Below are 25,880 nucleotides of genomic sequence, written 5' to 3'. Positions count from 1 at the left end.
TGTATTTTGAATATGTTTTCCAAAAGAAGTGCAAAGTAAGCATTTTGCTCTTCTCATTGCATTCGTATGTTTATCAGTTTTCACCAAAACAAAGAAGCCATGTTGTTTTATTTTTTATTTCAAGCACTGACTTTTCATATTTTTAAAATATGTATGTGCAAAGTCTAATATTAATATTTAACATTAATTAATGTATTATGAATATTGTGCTGAAAGATGTATTGAGTTAATGTCAGCAATTATTAACAATTTCAACTAACACTATAAAACAATTTTAGCAGCAATTGCCTCAAATGATAAATTTTTCTTCAATTTAAAAATAATTTGCTTCCTCAGATGTTTACTCAGATTATTATATTGTACTTGCTGATCTAAAGACAGCAAGAACCTTAGCACATATAAAATTAGAAAGTACTTCTTAATAAGTATTTTAACTTCTTAAAATAACAGTTTGCTACCAAATCAAATTGCAAGCTGGCAGTTGCAATCTCAAGCATATAATGAAAGAAAAAGAAAATACGAAAGGAAGCCAGGTGGTTATGAGAGGACCTGAGACTTTATTATAATTGAAGTTTTCACATGGAACTTTATCTTCAAACACTCTTTAGCATTGCTTACGTATAGTTGATTCTGTGTCCATTAAGTTTTTAGTTTTAGAATTATATAGAATTGATACCATCTTAAAAAATGCTTTAAAACATATATTCTATAATTCTTAGGCTTCTCTTTGATAGGGAACTTCTGTGTGTAAACATTCATACTGCTTGTCACTCGGCTCGGTTCAGCCAGACTGGCCACAGTACAATTTTGAACACACCTAACAGCATGGCTGAAATTTAAAATACTGACAACACTAAATGTAACAAGGATGTGGAACAAGTGGAACTCTTATATGTTGTTGATGAGACTATAAAATCATCTAGCCACCTTAGAAAACTGTGGGACATTGTCTAAAAAGCTAAATCAATGCCTACTCTATGTCCCAGGCTTCCTAGTTCCAGTATACCCCCAAAAGAAATGAATGACTATCCAAACTTATTTAAGAATGCCCATAGTCTTAGTAATCCCCAAACTGGAAATAAACCATAATGTCCATTCATGTGAGAATCAATAAACACATTATGGTATATCCATACACTGGGATACCACTCAGAAATAAGGCAGAACTAATGATACATATAACAAAATGGATAAATTTCAAAAATATTATGCTTAGAGAAAGATACTAGACAGAAATGAGACTATTCTTTATGATTCCATTTATATGAAGTTCGGGACAAGAAAAATCATCAATGATGACAGAAGTCAGAATAGCAGGTGGGATAGGTGGGTAAGCTCTCCACTGACAGTCACCACTGAAAATGACAAAAAATGTTCTGTGTCTTGACCCAGATGGTTATTACATGGGGGCCATAAATGGTAAAACTTCTTCTACTGAACTGTGCGCTTTAAATTTGTGCATTTTATCATATTTAAGTCATACTTCCAATTTTTTTAAATATTTTATTTATTTGTCAGAGAGATACCACAAGCAGGGGGAGCGGCAGGCAGAAGGAGAAGCAGACTCCCTGCTGAGCAAGGAGCCTGACACAGGACTCGATCCCAAGACCCCAGGATCATGACCTAAGCCAAAAGCAGATGCTTAAGCAACTGAGCCACCCAGATGTCCCTATGCTTCCAATATTTTAAAGGGAAAATCCATAACAAAAAGGGGGGAAAAAAGATCTTCAGTATGCTTAATATTATAGACCAAAGTTAGTACAAATGGTGTTCATATTTTCCTTTTAGGGTCCTTGCTCCAAAGCAAGCGAAGCAGTCAACAAAATTCATACAACAGAGAGCATCTTGAAGGGGAGGCCATGCTACGCACATGTAAACAGCTCCACGCCATGGCTAGCAACAGAAAAGAGGAAGTACTTAACAACATTTAGTTACCTCATTCTCCTTCTCTAGGTTGAGGTATTCTTAAGACCTGGAAACTCTGTAATCATTTTCTACTAATTCTGTTACCCCCATGGCACTCCTAAACTCCAAGACCTCACTGCGCTGCATTAGCTTCCTACATTTCGCTCGTGACCCAGAACTGCTTGCTTGGTCAACCTTCTAACACACCTTGTCTTCTGTCATTTCTATCACAGTTATCTGACTAAATGCTGGTTCACTATCTCCTGCCTGTGGAAATACAAAAAAATACCCTGACAAGCAGAGTCATCTCTATGGGATGGAGGGTGAAATGAGGACCAAAAAAGTAATTAACAACAGAGAAAAACAGGAAAATATTAAAGTTCTATATATTAATAGCACTGTAAACAAAATTAAAAGGCAAGTGATTAACTGTGGAAAAAATGCTATTCACATACACAATAAATGCAGTAAGGGTTAACCACATTTATACAACATTTTTACAAATCAACTCAAACAAAAGGAATACACCACTAGACAGACTGGAAACCATGGTGAATAGGCAATTTGGCAAAGTATAATTGGCAAATCCACATATGAAGATGTTCAGACACGGTAAAAGCCAAAGTGTGTAAAATAAAACAATGAATTATCTTTTTTTTTTTTTTTTTTTTGCCTACAAAATGACAAAGACCGGAAACGGTGATGATAACCTGGGATGACCAGTGTGCCAGGAAACACACAGCACAGGAGATAATGTAAACCAATACCCTGGAGGAATGGGGGTAGAATTCAGTTTGGCAATGAGTGCCAAAACCCTAAAAGTAACTGTACTTCCTAACTTAGAATTTCCACTTTCTGCACAACAAAGATATCTGTATTTAAGTATATCATTTATGACAGCAGTGTTTATCAAATTTTTAAACGGAAATAATTTAACCATCCCACAACAAAAGGTCTGGTAAAATACATACGGTCCATGTGGATTACCAGGCAGTCACTAAAAAGTTACTGTTTAGAAGGAAATTAATGTCAAGGAAAGATGTTTAACATATATTTTCAATTTTAAAAAGGCTTGCAAAATGGTATGTACAGTAAAATCTTTTTTTTTAATGTTTAAAACTATAAAGACGAACTACTAGAAACACCAAAGTTTTAATGGTGCTTATGATTATGATGTTTTTTTCCTCAAACTTGTTTTCCAAATCTTGTACAGTAATAACAAACATTATTTAATGTCAGTTATCTCCAAATGTCTTAAGGGTTTGACAGAAAGAATTTAAAGACACACGAAGCCTCTCCTTTTCCTTCTTTCATTAACAAAGGCAGAATATTAAAATAAGGCCATGTCCTCATGTTTCAACCTTGCATCCCTAAGGATATTCACATTAGAAAATCCTTCCTCCCAATACCTTTTCCCCACTTCCCCCAACCCCAACACTATTTTCTCTCCATTTAAAAAATCTCTATAGTAATATAAATTAAGCAAGGAAACATTTAAAACTGTCAGCTTAATGGTGCACATAGGAGTTATGGCTGCTCTCAGTTCAAGTAAATTTTAATGAACAAAGCAGCTCAAAACCTAAAAGATATTCTCAATTTATAAGTGGAAAACTTGTTCAGTTGCTCAGAGCTTGTTTATTACCATGGGAGCACTTGGTTTAAATTCTTACAAAGAATGGCATGGATATGGTTAGATTACTCAAATTTTGGGTAACTCATGAATAAAGCTAAGAGGAAAGGAGTACTGAGCTGGGTAAGAAACCCAAACTGAATATTTAATCTTCCTGGGTCTCAGAGTTCTCATTTGTAAAACTGGGGGGGAGGGGAGGAAACTAGTCAATCTTTAAATTCCCTATTCCTACCCCAAGTTTCTGATTCTAGAGATATATTTGTCATCTGCATAAAGCCAAAAGGAATCAAGAATTATAACCCAGTAATGATGTCATTTTTAGCAAGGTATACATGATTTAGGAAGAAGATCAAGAAAGAGGAAGTTCAAAATAGATTTAACATTAAAAAACTCACAAACATTAAAGGGGATGAAACTTGGAGAAGACCGTACAAAATCTAAAACATTATAAATAGGGTATGATGACATGTATGCCAAAATAACACCTGCATCAAAGCTTTCATGGTCGGGGTGCCTGGTGGCTCAGCTGGTTAAGCATCAACTCTTGATTTCAACTCAGGTCATGATCTCAGGGTTGTAAGATTGAGCCCTGTGTTGGGCTCCACGCTGGGCATGGAGCCTGTTTAAGAGTCTCTCTCTTTCTCCCACCCATTCCCCTCTCTCCCCCTCTCTTTAAAAAAAAAAAAAAAAAAAAAAAAAAAAAAAGCTTTCATGGTCAAAGGTAAAAGCTTTAACCATTAAAAGGCTTTTTTACTTGGGGGAAAAAAAGAAGAAAGGACATCTTAGTTTGCATTATAAACTAAAAAGAAAAAAAAGTCCTTTCTAAAGATTTTGGGAATATAAAACCAAAGAATGCATCAAAAGAAGGGCAAAAGGAGAATGCCGACTAAAAATTTTTAATTTTCTGTGTGCATGTATCCATTCACATACACATGCAGATGACTCAAAATTATAACTATGGAGCAAACAGAGTTGGCTGAATGCAGGGACACCCCATTCCATCAAAACAATAGCTAGGAACCTTTAAAGGGAATCTGCTTGTAGTCTACTTCCTGTATGAATATTTATTATGTATAACAATCCTTCCTAGGAAAAAGACAAAGACAACAATTTGTTAGTATCCTTGTTAATACTCTCAGGAGCAACTAATCACTAATGTGATATCAGGTTTGAAATACTTTCCCCCACCATTCTCCTTGCATCCAAGTGACATCCTTGTGTTCTCTGGATATAAAGTAATCACTTTCTAATTGTTCATTAGACAATATGTGCTGGAGGCTTACAAAGAGCTAGGTAAAGGCGAGCAGTTGAAGATATTACTTGATAACAGTGTAAAGTCATTCCTCAAAGAGTTGTCCAAGAACAACTTACATTATAATCTCTCAAAGCAGATACTTAGAAATGCAAATTCTTGAGTCCCACCCTAAATTTACTGAATAGAATTTCTAGGGGTGCAGCCCAGGCAACTGTAGTTTCAATAATTTCCCTAGGTGATTCTGATACAATTTAAATGTTAAGAATCATCAGCTTACATCAGCTTAAAGTATTATGATTTCCTAAGTAACTGGGTTACATATATTATTAAAATGTTTTTATTCTTCCTAAATATAATTTACATAGCACTTTACAAACATTATGCCACTTATTCCTCACATAACATGGTTCAATAAAGACAAGGACTGTCACTTTTATCGCATTTTAGAAAGGTCATCTAGCCAGCAACCGGTAGACTCCAAATTTCTTGCTCTTTTAACATATACAACAGATTTTAATGAAAGCTATCAAGACACTAGAGAATGAATCTTTAATGGTGGAATCACAGGCAATGGGAGAAATATTTAGATGTTTCAGGCTATTTATATGGCTCAAATTATCGTACACTGTTGACTGTAACTAGCTTTAAAGTCAATTCCAAATAACAGTACTGAATATATTATTGCTTCTATATAAAGATGCTTTCTATGAATCATTCTATAAACATTTCTATATCTTTGAGTATTTATTGTTGGACATTACATTAGGTGGTAGAGGTGCAACAGATACCATACTCCCTATCCTCAAAAATTTAATCTAGACGAATTAGTGCTGCTTCGAAAATGTAGGCAATGTTTCTACAAACACGTACCTTGAATATATCTCAGCATACTCTCTAAACTAACGTACCACCTGGAAGCATTTACTTTCACCTAGCTGGAGAGATCTCTGCTTCAGGGGAATGCTGACCATCTTGCCAGCTGGGCATCATTTTTCATACTATTATAAGCAAAATACATTCCCAAACTGATACTCCCTTTGTAAATTTCTTGGCCATCTTTGCGAAGAATCAAATGACTTAGTTATTAAGCCTTGACAGAATATCTCGATTTTCCAAGTGCTCTTAAATAATTCCATACAAGTAATTGGGGTATTTTAATTATATGTGGCTTCTTCTTACTGTCCATCTTTAAAAAAAAAAATAAAGCATTTGTTAAATGAAGATATGTTAAGCTAGAGTGCCTTCCCAGAGTTATGTATACTTTTTTGAGTTAGTTCAACAATGATAAAGAGACAGCAAGTTCATTCTTCGAGCTAGAATCCTCATTTATTTTCCAAAAGACAAACCCTAATAAGCAACAAGAAAATTAAACCATCACACTAATAAAATATATTAAAAGCCAATCTCTAATCTTGAACCATCTCACTGCAGGGGCCAAGGACAGGCTGCCCTAACATGCCACTTTTGCATATTGTTTATTTTAAATAAAAGTTACTTCAGAGACAGCCTGCGCAAAAGGACACTCAGACCCTCTCCGTTCCACTGAAAGTAGGAAATAAATCTCCCTTGTAAAAGGGAGGTAACCCCCTCGGGTACCCTCTCAGGAGGTAACGAGATATCCTTATCACCAGAGATAAGATATTCAAGGCCAGGAAAGCTGCAGTAAATAACCCTTGTTACTTTTTACTAATTTACTACCCCAGACCAAATGCTATTTAGAATTCTTTACTAATTGAAGCTCCCAAAGTTAAATTTTCTTTGTCCTATCAATTCCTCACAGATTTATTGTCCCTTCATTTAAAAAGTATAAAAACTGCCTGCCTTGGTCATTTCTTTATTCATTATTTGGCCTCAATTTCATTACTGGGCCTTCGTGCACAAATAATAAGAGGTTGGTCTTGTTCTACTGTTAATCTGTTTCATGTAAACTTAATTCTTAGTCCAGCTGGAAGACTTGAAAGGTAGAGGAACCATTTTTCCTTCCCTTCATCATCAAATAAACTTTTTTTTTTTTTTAATTTATCTAAAGGGCCTCGATTCCTTCGTCCTTTTTCTACTAACCCAGATCAGGGAAGACTTAGTTCTCTCAGTAGTTCCTTCCCAGATTCCCTGCTGAATCATCAGGCATACTCACCTCCTTGGGATTCTGAGGACAGTACCTACAGACCCTGTGCTCACCCATGCACATGGCAGAAGCAGCACTGGACTTTGGGAACCAGCATGCTGTGTTTAAGTCCCAGCTCTGTCATTTATAAACATGTGAGCAAATCAGGCCACTTAAAGTTACCACGCCACAGTGTTTCCCCACCTGCAAAATGGGGCAACACCTGCCATGTGAGATTTACAGGCTTATTGTAGGTGTCATGTAAGAAAAGCACATGAGAAACCTTTTTTTTTTTTAACAATTAAAAGCTCTACACATGTGAAAAGAGAAATGCAATGAAACATCTCCCCAACCACTAACAGGATATGGACCAGGTTCCTATAGAAATGTGAAGAGAAGGTAGATCTGTGCCTGCCTAGTCCATGGGATGTGCAGATGGGGTCTCTGGCAGGTCTGGAAAGCAGTGGTGGAGTGAAAAAGAGATGTGGCTCACATCTGCTGTGTGCTGCTTTAGGACTTGGAAGGCCTCCCTGCAGCATCTGAAAGAACAGGAGGCAGGCAGGTCGAATTCCAAAGCCCGAGGCTGCAGAATGCATTTGATGGTGTCTTTGAGGCCCTGTGTCCTTTGGTCGTCAGTAAAACAATGTCCCACCCCAAGGAGCAGGCCCTGGTAAGTGCTGTTGATGGATGACTGGTCTCTGGATTCTTGGCACTTGTTGGAACACTGATTTGCCAGCAGAGAGTGTGCAAACCCCCACATTTTGGTAATAACCTAAATATTTGCATATTGTGAATGAGGAAGCTGAATGAAAGAAATCATATAAAAACAGAAAGTCCGTTCCCTACATATCCCTCCCCTCGCATTTTCTCTTTGCAGATGCAGGACTTTGAGCCGTGAGGATAGCAGGGCTTCCTAAAGGCAAGGGAAGGATGGAGCACTGCCCTGCTCTCGGGGGGCTTTTTGTCGCTCAGGAATGTGTTCCTCTCTAGCAGCTTAAAGCCAGCGTCTAGCAAGCGCAGCATTGTGTTTTAGAGTTAAATGAAGAATCGGGTCTCTATAGAGATTGTGTCTCTGCTGAAAATTCTATCTCTGATTTCTAAACACCTACTCTGCCGTAGTGCAGACTGCCAAGGCACGTTCACTAGGGCCCTGTTTCGTGAATGGCAGGCGCTTCTTATGAAGAGTCTCCAGATTCTCCAAAATACTATGCTATGGAATGCATGAATGCATAAGGTGGCACTTAGACTCGTATGTCTTAAGCCCCAGAGGCGCCAGGCAATGCTTTCTCCTTTCCCTAAGAACACTCTTCATTATCTATTATCATAAAGCATCTATCTTCATTTAGGGAAAACTCAAGCTACCTGGTTTCATAGATTAAACTTGTTGATGGCACGCACATACAGCAGTAAGAAAACCTTGGGGGAGGGGCAATAAAGACAATAACTTTGATCTTATCATGTTTATCTTAAACACATCTTGCTTGGACTGAAATACTCTGTTGATATCACCTCAAAGCATTTCTTCACACTGTGGGGTGTGGAAGTAATGGGTCACTCCATGAAGTGATTCTATCTCAAAGTCTGCATCATCCCAGGTGATCACATGCCTGAAATAAATTTGCTTCCAACTATCATGAAATTTTGCCTACTACACACTCCCTAAGATAGCCTCTTTTTAGAAAGGATTAAAAAAAAAAAAATCAAGCCTGGATATTAAGTTCCTGTTAAAACATTCATTTATTTTAAGAAATTGGCTAGCTATCTTTCAAAAATAGGTGATTAAATTACAGTTGCTGGGCATTTTCATTTGATTTAGTATTCTCAAATGCTTATGCTGTTTAAATGCTAGACTCTTAGCATTTGGCTACAGCATAAGCAAAGTGGCCACAGTAAAAGAAGTGACATAGCGATTCTGGGCCAGGAAATACTGTTTCTCTTACCGAAATCTCTTTCAGCTGTAATATAGCCAGGTAAAGCTGGCTTTGCCTTTGCTGACATTTTCAGAGCCTGATAAGGCAAAAAAAAAAAAAAAAAAACCTAGAATCATTTTCCTAAGATTCTCCTCATCAATGCTCTCTCCTTCCCTACCCTATCTTAAGGAGTCCTAATCTAAATTCAAAACGAAACTTCGAAAGAAAACAAAGTTCCACCCTAAGATGCATCAATAGCCTTCGTGGTTCAGCCCTGCTACAGGTTTCCTGGTTTAACTCCCCAAGGGAAAGAGGGCATAAAAACTGTTGGTTTTATGTATAATATCCTCTTGTTAATATCTGTGCCATCCTTTTTTGGATGAATCAAATGCCAGGAAAGGATTTCGATTTCAACCCCTTGTCTTTATGTATGTAATCCACCAAGTCAGTCTGGCATGATGAGAAGACAATCTATTTTAAAAGACTCTGAGGATAGTCCTGTTTATAACTAACTTCAACCCTTTCTGGATTTTTCCTTAATGGAGTGCAGAGCCAAGAAGACCCACTGTTGGAGAGAGGTTAATCTGTTAGTTGAAGAGCAGCCACAATTTATCAGGTCCTGTGCCAGAGGATTACATAAAGTCGTCTTAACAACAACCCTACGGAGTAGAGATTATAGGCTCTACTTTACTCTTGAGGAAGAAAATTTTACTCTTGAGGCACAGAAAGGTTTAGAAACTTGCCCAAAGTCAGTTAATTAGTGGATACAAGGAGACCTAAAAGAGTAATCCTTCATCTCGCTACAGAATTCCCAGAATTTCTGTGGTGTTAATATAAAAAAAACAAACAAAAAATCTTTAAGAAAAATGTAGCTAAGAGACTCAAACTCCAAAGCGTTTACCACCTTTTCTGAATGATGCCCCAACTTACAGTCTAATTAGGAGTGGAAGAAATGCTTAAATTTTTTATGTATGTCATATAAATACCATGCATATATAACCAAAACAATTTGATTTTTAAAATATTCAAGGTTTCATATTTTAGAAACCATAATTAAAATCAGGATAAATACTCAGAGTAGTTCATTAATTGTCAGTCTTTTCTCTATACCCTGCCTTTAAAACTATACAATTTTATTTAACCATTTATAGAAGGAGTCTTTTCATCTCATAAGACTACAAACACGTAATCAGACAAAATGCAACTATTCATTTTTAATTGTGAATCATGGCTGCACTTGCAAATTAGCCTATTATCACAGCAGATCTATCAATTTGGTGGGGAATGTATTTTCCTACTAGAATGAAAGAAGTTAATAAACATTAATAAGCATCTTAAATCAATCACTCCTTTACTCTTGATGTGGTGGTGGATATTGAGATTAATAAGTCAGTCAAAACAAAGTGATGAGGAAGGGAGGCACAAGGAAGCCTATTGATGCCCTGTGTAGTTAAAAAAACACGTTGCTTAAAAACAAATTGGAAGACAAGGATGAGGCTCTAAACCTTCATCGAATGACTCATTGGAAATTAAACAAAGTAAATCCAGATAGTCATCCTTGGTTGGTCCCCTATGTACTGCTGGTGATAAGAGCTGGAGGAGAAAACAAAATACTCAGTCAGGATAAATTACATTTGTTGGTAGCAAAATGTAAGGGTTAAGAGCATGGGCTTCCGAGGGGGCCTGCTTGGGTTTAAAACCAGACCCCAGAACTTTAGTTTTTATAACCTTGTCATTTCTTAACCTTGGTATGCCTTAATATCCTTCTGTGTAGAATGGGAGATTGCTAAAACCTACCGCATGGAATGCTGAGGATTAACTGAGTTGCTATTTCGTTAAGGGATTAAAACAGCACCTGATGTATAACAAGCACTAAGTGATTAGTCAATAAATAAATGATGTCATTAGCCACTTACTACCACTTCCATAGCCCTAGTTCTTTCTCTGTGCAGCCTTTTTACTGGGATGGAATAAGAAATAGTGAAATACCTCTACAGTATTTAAGTCACTTCCTTATTACAAGGCGAGAGCTGAGTTAATTTCTTTTGTAAAGATAATTAAAATTTTTATTTTATTAAAAAGTAAAAGCAAAGTTTTATGTTTAAAAGTAAGATTACTGAGGCAAAGGTTTTATTGCTGGCAAGTACAAATAGACTATTGTCATATATTTCAATCTTGTAGGCACTGAGACAATCAATACCTTGTGCATATACAAAAATATAGGCTTCTGTATAAAGATGTTTATCAGAAATCCATCTGCAGCATTCTACTTTTGATTATGGTATAAGTTGTCCATCACAGAATCACAACTTCTATTATCACATTTAGGACAAGTCCCAAGGAGAAGAATAAATGGGAAAACCAAATACATTATTTGCACATATAACAGTGTGTCCAGTTAACCACTGTGCTGACAGAGATATATTTATTGTTCATCTTATTCCAGCATATGTTACCAGTCTGACAGTAGCCATGAAAAATAACTGATACAGCGTATTGCAATTTTGAAAATGTTAAAGGTACACTTCAAGAGGTTAAGTCTAGAGTGTTGAGGAAAATTTCATTACTTCAACTTTGGAGAGGTGTAATGTAGAAAATGATCAACTTCCAATGAGTATGGTAGGGCATAACTAATCCAACATGGCAAGACTCTCGGAAGTCAATGTGGAATTTCTATAATACACCTTGTAGGCAAAAGTTCCGAGGTATTTAAACTTAGTCATGCTCCAGTATTATTTCTCTATGCCAGATTGAAACATATATGATAATGAAAAGGTAACGACATACAACGCCATAGACACAAACTAGAGCATTTATCAGATTAACAAAAGCAAGATGTTAAAAAATTGGAAAGGTTAATTCACCAGGAAAGCTACACACTTCTTTAAACATCCTGCTGCATACCCAAATAAAAGTGCTAACTGGATACTCTTGGAATACTGTGACACTGAACTTCCCTATTTGCCCTGAACATATTTTTTTAGAACAGCATCACAATCACTCAGAGTGATGTGCTTTATGCTTTATCCATCCTTTAGATAATTCAATCTTAAAGTAAAATTAGACATTTCAGAATCCAAACTTATCTCAGTTTTAAGAAGCATCAAAAATACCACTTCTGTTTAGCAGCCCTGAATCCTGTAGTCATCTAGAAAAATATGTCATGATGACCAGATGGTAACTAATAGCCAAGACAGGCTGAACCACATAAATAATTACATGTACCAGTGTTAGTCCAATGGCAACTCATATAATCAAAACAACTGTGCAGAACTGATGTCCAAGTCAGTAAATGTCACTGCCATGTATTTTACCACACATTAAAAATCACTTCTTTACCATTTACTTAAATGTCTTATTTCTAGTTGCTAATTTTCAGAGGTATTTCATAATACTTTTTCTCACCAGTAGAGTTATATGAAAAAAAAACAACATGTACACAAACACATACCAAAGTCCATAATGTGGGTCACATTATATAATACATTTAAACTACAGGTCCCATAACTAAAAAGGGTCTAATACTTTTACTCTCTCTCTCTCTCTCTCTCACACACACACGCACAGCTATCAGATTCATATAAGCTTCATGTAAAACTTAATAGGTACATAACCATGTATCTTGCAAGTACCCTGGAGAAATACCTTTCTACATTACCTTAGTTCCAATCCACAAATCCCACAGATATCAAGTTCACAAAAATGACAGACACAGCAGTTTCTTCTTATCTACCTGTATATTTAGTGATTAACACAAAGTTTGCTTAGGGATCATCATCTTTTAGTCATGAAGTATTTTATTATCATCATCATCATTTGATTAATGCTATTTATCACTGTCTAAGTATAATGCTTTAAGTTGAATTTGAAAATATCCCTCATTTATTAATCCCTCCCCATCCTACTAGCTATTTTCAGCTAAGTATCAAAATGTAGTATTAACTAAAATTTCTTCCACTAGAATGGAGATACAAATTTCACATATATAGTCACTTACAATTCTTAATAACTTTATTAGTTAGCTACCTTTTCTCAGCCAATTTTATTCTTAATGAAGAAACTTTTTTTTTTTTTTGAGAAGTGAATTGGAAAATGACAACATTGGGACAAAATTCAGGTCTCCTAAATTTAAATGCAGTATTTAAAAAAAAAGAAACCTTGCCTCTTATCCTCTTGGAGTGGAAAAGCAAAAGTACTGCGGATACTTATTAATTAAGTGACCCTGGCAGAATCATCGCCTCTCTAAATCTGTTTCCCTGTCAGCAAAATTGTGATCATAAGCCCTGCCAGGGTTATGATGATGATTAAATGAGACACTTTAAATGAGGGCTCTGTGGATATATATATTTAAAATATAGCTGTTTTTACTAAGTTTCTGTCTAAAGCTTGAGGGAATTCATTGTTATATGGTCAACATTGAAAAAATTCTTGCATTTTGTGAGAGAAAGGAATATTTAAAAGGCTATTAACAATTTCTGTATAGGGAGATATTCTACACCCCACAGAGACCCAAAAGAACTGGGAAAAAGGACCAAGTAAAGAAAGAGGGTGCTTTTCTAAGAGATATTCCTTAAGACGTCGGCTGAGTGGCAAGTCTTAGGCAAGCACCCTGAGCCTGGCCCCCCCACCATGGTTCCTGTGCACCTAAGTAAGCCACCTCTAAGTAATGAGGAGGACAACTGGAGGGCTGAGGGGACCTAAATATAATTTTTGCAAAAATATCTCCAGTTACAGTATGTTTAGAATCAATAAGCCTCCGGGAAAAGGCAACAGGAGTATGAGGATTTTAAGAGATTCTTTTTATCAAAGGAAACTTGGAACTGAAAGTTGGAAATGATTTTAGTCCAACTGAAAAATTATGTATATGAATGACTAAACAATATAAAAAGCCATGCTCAACATTATCATTAAGGTCATAGCCCATCAGAAAACCGATTGTGTCTTTCATTTAGAAGAGACACAGGATATAGTGTAAAATGAGGCAGGGACAGCTGTCTCTGAGGATGAACAACATAACTGGCTGAATCAGAACTAGAATCCAAGTCTCCCGATTTCAAGTCTGTTTTTTCCACTTCATGTGTCTTCTCTCTGATACCTCTTCTAATTTTTTTTAAATTTTATTTTATCCTGGTAAGAACACTTAACACAACATCTGCCGGCTTAACAAATTTTTAAGTGTGCAACACAGTATTGTTACTCTAAGCACAAGGCCGTACGGCAGATACGTAGAACTTATTCATCTTGTACAACTGAAACTTCATGCCTGCTGATTAGCGACTCCCCACTTCCTCTTGTTCCCAGCTCCTGGCAACCACCATTCCCTTTCCTCATTCTAGGACTTTGACTGTTTTAGATGCCACATATAAGGGGAGCATTTATCTTTCTGTGACTGGCTTATTTCACTCAGCATAACGTCCTCAAGGTTCACCCATGATACACTGAAGAAGTATGGTCTTTTTTTTTAAGGTTGAATAATATTCCATTATCTCCATGTACTGCATTTTCTTTATCCACTCAATCAAAACCACAATGAGATATCACCTTATACCTTTTAGGATGACTATTATCAAAAAGACAACAAATTTAACGAGGATGTAGGGAAACCAGAACCCATTGTATACTGTTGGTAGGAATGCAAAGTGGTGCAGCCATTGTGAAAAACAGAATGGAATTTCTTTAAAAGAAGAACACACGTACACACACACATGCACAAAACAAAACAACAACCAAAAAACTACCATATGATCCAGCAATCCCACTTCTTTAGATCCAAAAGATCTAAAATCAGGATTCTGAAGAGATATTCGCATTCCCATGTTCACTGGAGCACTCCTAAAAATAGCCAGGATGTGTAAACTAACTAAATGTCTAATTTTTTTAAACAAACATTTATTCGGGGCCTATTATAGTCTGGGTATTCATCAAATCCATGGTCTCATTTATTCTTCACTGAGTTATAACTCATATTTTAATTTTATGGATTGAGAAAACAATCTTAGTGAGGACAAGTAGTTTAGTAAATTTATACAAGGTTAGTAAGTGGCAGTGGCTAAATTTTCAAATAGATATGTGTCTGTGAATTATCTTCACCAGACCAAGCTGCCTCAATAGTTTTTATAGTAGTTTGAATTTAAGTCAAGAAGCCCCTGTATTAAATAGATTTGCAAAACCAAACTTATCTCTATTTGAAAAATAAAAGACTTCCTGTTTTGTTAGAAATATATGCAACTTAGTGAAAAGCAATTGTGCAAGAAGCTCTTTCTGGAACATTAATATTAAAGGACAATATAAAAAAAATAAAGGACAATATAATGTAATGTAGATAAAATCCACTATGTTGATGTTTTTATCAGATCATTTCATGTTGAGTCCCAGATGACTGCCACACATACACAAACTTGTTTTTTGCATTTATGCTCAGAGGCTACTTGTTTTTACAGAACAAGGTTTGTTTCTTTGCTTAATGATTAACTCTCTCTAACAATAGCTTGGATTTTTAAAAACTAAATTGCAGACTTTCTGATGGTCCTGCCATGGGTACCTTGCTCCTCCTCTCTTACCTCTATTCCATTATCCCAATTATTATCTAGCCTTCCACAATACCTGATGCACAAACACAAAAACACGCACGTACTATATATTTTCCGAAGGAATGGACGGACAATCTAAAAAATAAATATATTAAGGTTGGGGCAACCAAAAATTACCCGAGAATCTTGGATTAGCTGGAACATGACTGATTGAAAGCTTCTTCTAGAAATATTAGCTGACCATCTTATCTAAAATAGCATTGCAGTGATGCATATTTTTGTCCAAAAAGCCAATGTAAGAAAGAGGTGTGGGGCAGAAATGTCTATTTCAGCTGAATATTCATAGCCAAAAATGTTTTGGGTCACACGTATGAATTAATTACTAGAAAAGCTAAATTTTTCTTCAACACTAAGTATATTGCAATAGGTTGCAACTCTCTTGGTTGATAGACAAAGGAGCAAAGGGATCACTGTATCATACAGCAACTTACATCTCAGAAAAACAAAAGAAAAACAAAACCCTCCTCAGCAGAATCAATGAAGTGAGCAGTGGGACATCAGTGAGGTGACCATCAGCCTCTCGTACAGTATTCATTCTTGTTGACACATGTTGGGAGCAAAATGCTAGGCTTTGGTCCTTGCAATGATTTCTTCTCCAAGAGATCAACCATTAAAGCCCATGGTGGACCCTTTCAGCTGCTCTGGGCTTTGGGCCATGAAGCCTTGATTCTAACTCCTCTTTGACTCTGATCAGAGACTTGGCTTCATTTTTCGGTACTCTTACGGTATGCCTCAGTACCCTTACAAGGAAAATGTTATTCTAACTCCCTCCAAGACTGACAGCTCCTCTTAGAAGTTAGTGTATGTACAGAAGTGCCTCAGAAAGAAAAATGTTATAAATTCAAGATATAATTATTATTCTTATATAACAGCATTGGGCTACTTCAATTACAAACCACACTTTTAAAATCTGTTAACATTCCCTTCTGGGAAAGCCCTTTTGCCCTTTAATATTATAAGCTAATCATGACAGTATAATTTCCGGAGCTCATATTTGTGGGAGGAGAACGGCTAGCCCTGGTGTGCTCAGGTGTGTGATGTCTCTCTCCTTCCTTTATCTCCTGCAATTACTGAGAGGTTCTAAGCTAATTTCTGAAAGTATGCAGAGGTTCCCAGGAAAGCCAGGAGAAGAGGTAGGAACCCGAGCACTGCGCTGACATCATCCTATGCTTGGCACATATAGCACATCACTAAAGAAATACTAACTGAACACACTGGTCTATTCTGAACTCTCGCTGGCTTTAAGTAGCATTCTTAATTATAAGCAAGCTTGCTTTTTATCATTAACAGTCATACAGTTCTCTGGGTTTTTAAATGAAAATATAATTTTTTATGGAGGTATTCTCATCACTTATATTTTTAAGTACATGCAAAATAAAATGGATTCTGCGGTGATCTCAAAACCTGCTTCTCATATGCATTTTAAAAAAAATCCTCATCATAATCTCTGCAACTGGGTCAGCTTGCAAAAAGATGCTCAGGGTAGCCATGAGCGCTTTCAGCACCCTGCAATCCTTGTAAGTGACACCTCATAATAGTGCAAATGAAGCATGGCAAGATGAGAAAATGAAGAAGAATGAAGAACCTGGATAGTCAACCCAGCAGCTTTCAAAACATAGAGGGTACACTCAATTTTATTCCCTAAAATAACACATGATTTTTCTTTTACACATTCAAGCATATACATGCTTTCCCTATTATGAGAAAAAACGCTTATGACTCCAAGAAATTCTAATACAAAAAGCCAGGCTGGCCGATTTGTTCATCAACATATGTATGTTTTCAGTAGTCTCAGATTTTGAACTAAACCTCATTTACACCTGCCTTGATTTTCAGCTACGAATTTATCATATTGTCATTCACCTTTGCTCTTCCCCCTCACCCTCGTCTATTAGGCTCCAAGATTATTTCCTTGTGGGTCCTTAGACTAATTAGCTGAATATTCAGGCAGTGTATTGACCCAAGAAATTCAACAACACCTCTTTCTTACTAGGTTTCTTTTAAGCCACCACCCTGCCTGCCCTGCTCTCAGCCCCTCTGCATTCCCACCTTACATCTCTCCATCTTATTTCATCCCTAATGTTCCTTGATTGTTCTCTAGCCAGAGTTAATTCCCTCTTTTCAAGGAAGGAAAGGGATGAAGTATGAAAGATTCACGGCAGCTTTTATTTGGCGGAGGCTGGCTACTGACAGGTAAGTTTGTTACTCTGATTTAAAAAAAAAAAAAAAAAAGGGAATCAGAAATCTTCCTCCAGAAGTATGTGTAAGGAGGGTGGGGAGAGTTTCAAAAACAAATATGATCATACAATACAACCTTCAAAAAGGAAAGAGAAAGTTCTCTGACCCAAAAGAATAATACCAACCACTGCTCACGTACAGTTTTCTCCACTATCTTCTATCCTTTCCTTTTTTCAATGATAGGTGCGCCTAGTTTTTCATTCACATACAGAGACAATCACTGTATTCTGGAGGGGAAGAAATGTTTGTAAAGACCAGCAGACGGCGCCTGACTGGGGCAGGAGCTGCGGTGGGAAGGGCAAAGGAGTGCCGGCTCTGCGGCAGGGCCCCTCGGTGTTCACCTCTCTCCATTCCCCCAGGGCGCTCCCCATTCAGTTGCCTCAGCCCTTGGGAGAGGCAGAGCCACAGAAAAGGAGAAGTTAATATGCATATGAGATGATTAGCCAAGCACTTCCCACTGGCACAATTAGGCGCCCCACCCCCTCGCATACCCCCATCTGGCTCACCTCACCCACCCACTCTATGTCTGCCCCTTCTGCACCCTGACTTGCCTCCCTCCCACGGGGTTCACACAATTTTGCACAAAGGCAGGGCAGTGGGTGGGAACAGCACCCAGGTAAAAGGAGCAGCAAGGTCCTGGAATACTGTGAGCAAGTGGTGAGAGCAGCAGAAACTCCTTACGGTTTCAGGGGGATCTAGCCTTTCTGTTATTCTCAGCTAAGAAGCCCAGGTGCGGGGCATCACTCCTCTCCATCCTAGCCACTCTGAACTAGAGAAAATTCTTGAGAGGAGCCTGAGGGAAGGAAGGGAAGGGGTTCCTAGGACCCACAGCGAGGTGTGTCTCTAAGCCACTCCTAAAGAGGTGTCAAGAGAATCTGTTCTCTCTTCAGTTGGGTTAAGCCAGCTCCTCATCTCTAACCAGAATTGTCCCCAGGTAGGAAGCCTGTCCCTGGGGAAGAGGACTGCCTTGGTATAAGCAGCAGCTGCTCTGGGGAGAAGATTTACCTAAGGAGAGGGGCAAAGGATGGAAAGCTGAACCGAGTCTGAAAGAGAAAGGGGCCCTGCAGGGAAAAGGTGGGGGGAGGGATTTAAGTCTCCACAACTTTCACCCTGCCTTTTCAAGTTGCAGACTTGACACTGGGAGAGAAGAAACACAGGCAGTAGTGGGAAAGACTCACAAAAACAGTTTGATGTTTTATTTATTGGCAGTTCAGGGAATCTGAAACAGGCACTTATCTGAAAACGAGAGGAACCTGGCCTTAACATTGTTGGCCGCTCTGGAGAAGAAACCTACCAGCCAAGGCTCTTCTCCACACTCTGCCCTTTACAAAGGAACCTGGGGTGAGGAGAATAGTTTCCCTCTACTCTAACTTCTCCTCCAGGCAGACCTCCTGGCTTAGACCGGCCAGCACTGACCCACCTGCCCTCTCTGGACAGCACTCAACTCTTGAGTAAGAAGGAAGCAGGACCTCCCTCATCCCAACAGCCTTCAGACAGGATCCGGGGAGATGGGTTTGGGTAGCTGCTCTGTTTAAAAAATAACTCTGCTCTGTTTAAAAAATAACTCAGTCCAATCACCAAGAAAGAGAAGTGTTATTTGTGTAGGAGGGTGGAGTAAAGGCAATGATGTTCAAAGGTCCCCCCGGAGCCTGGCAGGGGGCTGGCCGGCCCTGGAGACGGTGCCTCGGGAACTCTCCCACCTTCGCCAATTAAGGGAAGAGGTGGGGGCAAAAGCAATTGGCAGCGTGCTGAGTGAGTCCTGGGACCAACCGCTTCACAGTCACTGCGGTCTGGGCACACTTTGAAGGAATGTACAGGCTGGAACCTCTCCCTCCCCCAGGCCTGGGAAAATGGGCAGGAGGTGGGGCAGAACACACAGCACAGACAAAAGGTTCTGCAGAGCCCTCCTCTCTGTGGCGCCCAGGTCCCTCCGCTGAGCGCGGCGCCCCATCCGGCCACACCGAGTGACCTTCTGGCTAGTAACGCCCCCTTCCCGCGGGGCCCAGGCGCCCGGCCAGGGATGGTCCTTTAATAGGTGCCCACATCTTTTCTCCCGGCACCCCGACAAGAAACGCCCCTCCCACCCCTCACCACAAACACCCGCGACGCCTTCCCCCAGCCCCTTTCTATTGTCTTCAAAGAGATAAGTGGCTCCCACCAAACACACCCAAATGCACCTCCCTTTCTCGCGCTCCCATTTCTCTGAGCCTTAGGGGCCGGGAAGCGAGCGCAGGGTTGAAAGGGAGACAGGGAGTAACCCGCGAGAACTTGGCACCTCAGACCCACCGTGTCCGCCTCGCAAGGATGCCGGTGACCTGTAGATTGCAATAGGCACTGAATGATGCTTGCTGCTGCCATGGAAATGGTGGATGTGGTGCGCTCCCAAACTGGACGCCCCCCATGCCACTCCTAGGAGGCCGCTGAGGGTGAGCGGGACTATCCAGAGCAGGGCCAGGCGCCCCCCTGCGCCGCCGCCGCCGCCCCCGGGCGAGCCCAGCTCGGCGCCGCACCGGAGCATCCTCTGGTACATGGCGGGGCGCCCGCCGAGGGGCAGCCGCCGCGGGAGGCAAAGTTTGGGGCGCGGGGAGGGGAGAGGGAGCCGGGGAGCGGGCGGCTCCGGGTGGGCTGAGGGGCCGACCGCCTCACCGCGCCAGGGCACCCATCCTCTCCCTCCTTCGGACAGTCTTCTCGGGGTCCTGGAGTCCGCCGTGCCTTGCACCCCAAAGAATCCGAAACATAGCCGAGGCAAATGCAGCTGATGGGGGGCTTGTCCGGGAAGGCAGCCCCGGGGAACAGCGAGCGCGGAGCGAGCGGCTGCTCCCAGATTTCCAGGGCTCCAGGTTCTCGAGAGATACTCCCAAAGAGTTTCGGGCGAGAGTGCGTGCCGGGGGGGTGGGGAGCGGGGAAATTGTTTAAAGCTCCTCCCGGAGGGTCCTCACTTCTACATGACAGCCATCCACCGCGAATCCACTAGGTAAATCCATTTAGCATTGTGTGTGGGGACTGGGGAGGCCACTTCGCCGGCCCAACCTCCTTTCAAGGGAGAAGCAGACCCCATGGAATCGAGGCACCCCTTCCCTCCATTCAGCCCCGGCCCGCTCGCCGGATCGCGCCAGCCTCCCCCGGGCAGCGCGCGGAGCAGCGGCGCGCATCGCCTGCTCCCGAGGCAATCTCCGCGTCCGCCGCCTCCTGACACTTACGCCCGGCGAGGGGTTCGGAGGGAAGAGTGCACCCTTATGAAGGAAGCGGGGATCGAACAGGGAAAAGAGAGCGGAGGAAAAGAAGAAGCAGACGAAGGAGGGGGTGGGAGGGAGAAGAAAAGAAAAAGAGAAAAGAGAAAAGAAAAGAAAAGAAAAAAACCACACACGCTGGCGAAGCGAGGGGCTCTATGCAAATCTGCAGTCTCCAAACAGCAAATCGCTGGAGCTCGGATGCAATGCAGAGGACGAGCCTATGTAACGAGGGAGGCTGGTCTAGCTTCCCACAGAAATCGCCCTGCTTTGCCTCTCATGCATTCTCCACACATCAAAGGGACACGTGTACGGCGATGCGGAGAACACCTAAAAAGCAACTCTCCCTCCTCTGCCAGGTGATCCCTCCGTCTGAATTACAACGGCAAATGGCACCCTTCCCCTACCCCTATGGTTTAGATGTAACCAGTGTCTTGAGAGCTCTTAAAAGGGAAAGAATTCGGCTCTTTTTATTGGACCAAACTTGTTCTGCCAGGTGTTCAAACCCAATCGGCTAAATATGGTTTGACACCATCTACTCAAGTATCAGTTTTGGTGATCTGTTAATTACACATATTACTCATAACAAAGAGTCCTCGTTCCCACTACAATACCATATCTCATATAAGGCAGTGGAAGGGCAGGGAACCAAAATACATGAGGAGGAGAAAAAAAAAAAAAAAAAAGAGTGAATTTGGCAGCCAAGGAAGAGACAGAAAAAGAATGAAAGAGAGGAAGGAGACAGGTGGTAAAGAGGAAGAAAGCAGAGAGAAACAGTGTGAATGAAACTGCTTGTACTTCAAACATTTGGGGGATATTTAGGAACCCTCAAGATCCCTACAGAAGCCCAGCTGTGATGGTGTTTTGTAAGGGTGGAGTTCTGCCTTTCTCTCACCCTTTCTCATAAGGAAAATAGCAATAGGAAACAAAAATTCCTAAATCTAGTGCCTCCAAGGAAGAGAGGACATTTATATCCCATGGGTGACATGCAGCATCTTTAACTGAAAGCTGCATGTCCTGGATGAGAGACCAACAAAGCCAACACACACCTATGAGTAAAAATCTAGGACGGCAAGTGGAGTTGGCAAGGAGACCACAGTCACTGGAAGCTAGCAGATACAATTTAGGACTACGACGGAAATACTTCCCTGGTTTGCAAAAGATGATAAAAACTATGACATGTCTAGTGGCTGAACGTTTTTTGTCTTTATTCCTACCTAAAAACAGAGGAAAACAACTCTGATAAAGCACTACTTCTCACCGGTTCCTCACTGTCTATATAATCCCTTAGATCAACAAATACGAAGTCATGTATTGGGGGCAAAAAAAGGAATACTAGGAGGATTTGATTCAAATCAGCCACTCATGGAAGTGGTCATTTAGACTTGTATATTGCATCCTAGTTCATTCAGAGTCACCCTGGCTGTCCAGGGGCCAAGAAATCAAATCTGTAGCAATCCAGCATCTCTTGTTCCTGTCAAAATTATGTGATTCTACTAAAAAATAATAATTCTTCAGTACTTCACTGAATTGAAATGGCTTAGCATGCTAGAGAATGTTTTTATCTACTTAAATACACCATGTCTCCCAACTTCCCACAGCTGTTCAAAGAGCAACAGAACCCAAATTCAGCACCTTGCTCTGTGTACTGTTCCCAACCCATATCCCCGGGCCATTTCCTCTTGATTTTGTTATTTTTTAGCATGTGTACTTTAATTCATTAGCCAAGGGTTGTGCATATTCATTTTTAATACATCAAGTAAGCTTCAAAAGGAAAAGAAGAGGAGAATCATCCCAACAGTATGGTTTTAAGCCTCTAGGTAATATTCTGATCGTGACATCTCATAGTGTTAGTATGGACAGAGCACTGGATTAGGAGGTAGGAAACCTGGGCTGCATTCTTGGCCCTGCCATTTACTGGTTATGTCATATTAGTCACTTAGCCTCTCCCTGAGGTTCCGTGGCTTCCTTTATAAAATAGTCATGTTCCTATCTTTCCTAACAATCCCACAGGGCAGGAAGGCTATAATGCAATATTTAATGTGAGAGTACTTTAAAATATATCAAACGCCCCCCTCTGCTCCCATATGGGTGTAAAATAGTCGAGCCTGCACAGTTCTTCAGTTCCTTTCCACTGACAGGAAATGTAGAGCATTGCATTGTTCTCCAATACCCTTGTATATGGTGTTGATCTGTCCCTGCCTCTCCAAATAGATGGTAGATTCCTGAAGGGGAGAGGAGTCAAGTCTTCATTTGTGCTCCCTTAAGTGCCAGGCATATGGGAAATGTAAGTTAGCCTCTTGGTGCCTACAGTCAATTCTCATTATTCATCGTGGTTATGGTCTATAAAGTCACTACTGGACAATGAATTAGAGAACACTGAACCACCGCTGCTAGGCATTGGGTTCCTATGAGCCTCTGGTCACAACACTTTCATCAACCGGTTAATATATAACCTTGTTTTATGTGTTTTGTTTTGTTTTGTTTTCCTATTTAAAGACACCTTATTTAATATATTTGGGATCTCATTAACACTGGACTCATCGTCAACCTCACTATAATTCAAGCCTGAATAAGGCTTAGGTGACATACCTGTTTTCTCTGAAAGGCATATCACAGCTTTCTTATGCTTAGGAATGTTAGACAGAACTTGGGCACTATGGTTAAGGGCCATTTTAAACAGCAAAATCACCAAAACCGAAACCAAAACCAACAAAACACAAAAATGTGAAAAACATGCCACTAAACAGAGCACAAAAAGAGCCCTTGTTTATAGTATAAGAGCTGAAACAAGAAGGCGGAGTGTTCCCTTGTCTGACCTCTTCTGGGAGCTGGGTGTTAGGGACGGAAATTTCTGGCCACTCTGTGCGTGTCTGTTGCTGACCACCCTAGTGCCACTATTATTGATTTGGGAGTTATAAATTTTAGTGAAGGCGTGAATTCATATCTGTGGATAATGAGGATTTACTGTATTTGTTACTCTCTTAAAAAAAATAGAGAAAGGTGGGGCAGGGATTTCGGAGAGTGACTTATATAGATTAAAGCCATAGGAGTAGAGTAAGTATAGAAGATTCTGGTGAACCTTCCCAAGAGCATTCAGTGAAGAAGAGGCTCTCCTGCCTGTCTTGTATTGTCTCGGGCCTAGGAGATAAAGGTAGTGTTAGGGAAAGGATAGGCCAGAAATCTCAGTTTTACTGGAGTCTCCAGAGCTAAAGAAGAAAGATCTACAGCTGCCTTGAAAGAAGACACCATAGCTGCAGTTTTCAGGCAGATGTCTAGCGCACCTCGGTGATACCTAGGGGCTTCGGGGGTGAACGCAGTGATGCTGATGCTGCCATATTCGGTACAAATAGTTGTAATTTGGTGGAATAAGGAGCAACTCTCTGTTGAAAAGGGAGAAAAGTCTCATGAACAAACTTTTGCCTAATCTGGATGAAGCAAAGAGAGCTTGTGCTTACTCTTTATGTCTCTTCAGCTGGTCAGTCCTTGTGGTTGGAACTGCATTATTGAAAACAAAGTGAGGCAGCATCCGACAAATTGTCAGTTGAGTTAGGAGCTGGTTGGAGGAGACAGGGTGTTCGGCTGCCTGTAATTTACTCTTAAATATTTCAGCATAAACAGTGTAATATAAATGTGTGTTAGTGTTCTGTGTCCCAAGAGAGTCAGCTGCCTTCATCAGGAATTTATGCTCTGATGTCTCAGCCAGAATTACAGAAGCCAGAGGTAGCTTCTAGAAGCCTTGGCTATCATCATCTCCAATCATGATGTGGCTTTGCTCACTAATTACAATGTATTTTGAAAAAAAGGTTATTATTTGTGAAATAAATGGCTTCTCAATTGGTGTATTGGAGGTTAGGAATGGGTTCTCTTTTGTGAAATTATTAACATCCAAAATCAGTGGGTTAGCCAAAATATTTTACAGACATCTACTTGACTAGAGTTTGTGAATCTAAGAGGTCTTTCACCCTTTACCATAAGGAATGGTGCCACAATAATAGTAATACTAAGAACTAACACATTTGTAACTGGCACAAGTCTGAGAGATGTAAACGTTATTAGTTCATTTAATCCTCACAAAACCATAGGAAGTGGGTGCTATTTTTGATCCATATCAGATTCTAATTCTGACGGATGATGAGCTGGTCACTGCCATATTTGCAAAATCTTTTTTGTAAGACATTTTTTCATGTCTTTTTTTTTCATGTACCTAACAGAACCAAGAGCTGGAATTTCATCCACTTCCAGAACAGGCTATAAGATTTTGCGCCTACTTATTAATAAATGTCTGCTTCTGTAGCAGCAGGGTTTGCATTTTACATTCACTATGGCCCACACTTTTGGGAACTCTTGGAGGAGTGGTTAATGCTCCCCTGCCTCTAACCACTGTGGCTACTGAGATTTACCAAAAGAACCTAATAGCTGTACATGGAAAACCGTCCTAGGCCCACTCACAGCTGATAATCTGTAATGAACAAGAAGTCAGGTAGCCTAAGTTGGACAACAGTGTTAAGAAATGGGAGATGAGTCTGAAAGCTGAAGGGAGAAAAACAAAGGAAATGGAAGGAGAGAGAAGAGAGTGAGTGGAAGGGGGAGTGTGCAGAGAAATGGAAAAGGACAGGTCATTCCAAATTATTTTTTCCTATTTCAAAAATCAACCCTACTGTCTCAAGAAACAGGATGGTTGTCAGACACTTACAACTTTTTCGTGTTTTCCTTAAACTTAATTGGAAATTCTTACAGCTCAGTAGTAAGCTTTTTAAATAGAAAAGTAGACACTAAAAGCAGTAGAGGGGAAGTATATTAAAACCCACAGGCAGCACCAATTTTTTAAAAATTAAAAATGAGGAGAGTATCTTGCATTTCGCATTTCTACTAACGTCAGCACAATGAAAAGGCAAGAAGACCCCACATATCCGTCTACCTGCATTTCTGAGTTGGGACTGAGAGAGAATAAAGCAGTAAAGACTCAGGAGAGGGTGTCATCTGTGAAGCCATGGAGACAAACCTCTGACCCTGTT

General features: G+C 40.0%; 1 protein-coding gene across 14 annotated transcripts in view; it reads right to left on the bottom strand.

Moving 5' to 3' along the window:
* Positions 1-25,880, bottom strand: part of NRXN1 (neurexin 1) — a 1,139,755-nt gene that overhangs the window by 407,972 nt on the left and 705,903 nt on the right. For 2 of the 14 annotated variants that reach the window (XM_035001596.1, XM_035001597.1), the window contains exon 1: positions 19,919-20,946. The exons of the other annotated variants lie outside the window; for them this stretch is intronic. In XM_035001596.1, the coding sequence (XP_034857487.1) occupies positions 19,919-20,162 (244 nt within the window). In that variant the 5' untranslated portion in view covers positions 20,163-20,946. Of the gene's footprint in view, positions 1-19,918; positions 20,947-25,880 lie in introns of those variants that run through there. 14 annotated transcript variants of the gene reach the window in all.

This window comes from Mirounga leonina, unplaced genomic scaffold (assembly GCF_011800145.1).
Source record: "Mirounga leonina isolate KUSES-001 unplaced genomic scaffold, KU_Mleo_1.0 Mir_125, whole genome shotgun sequence".
NCBI lineage: Eukaryota > Metazoa > Chordata > Mammalia > Carnivora > Phocidae > Mirounga > Mirounga leonina.
This window is presented reverse-complemented; position numbering and strand designations above follow the sequence as displayed.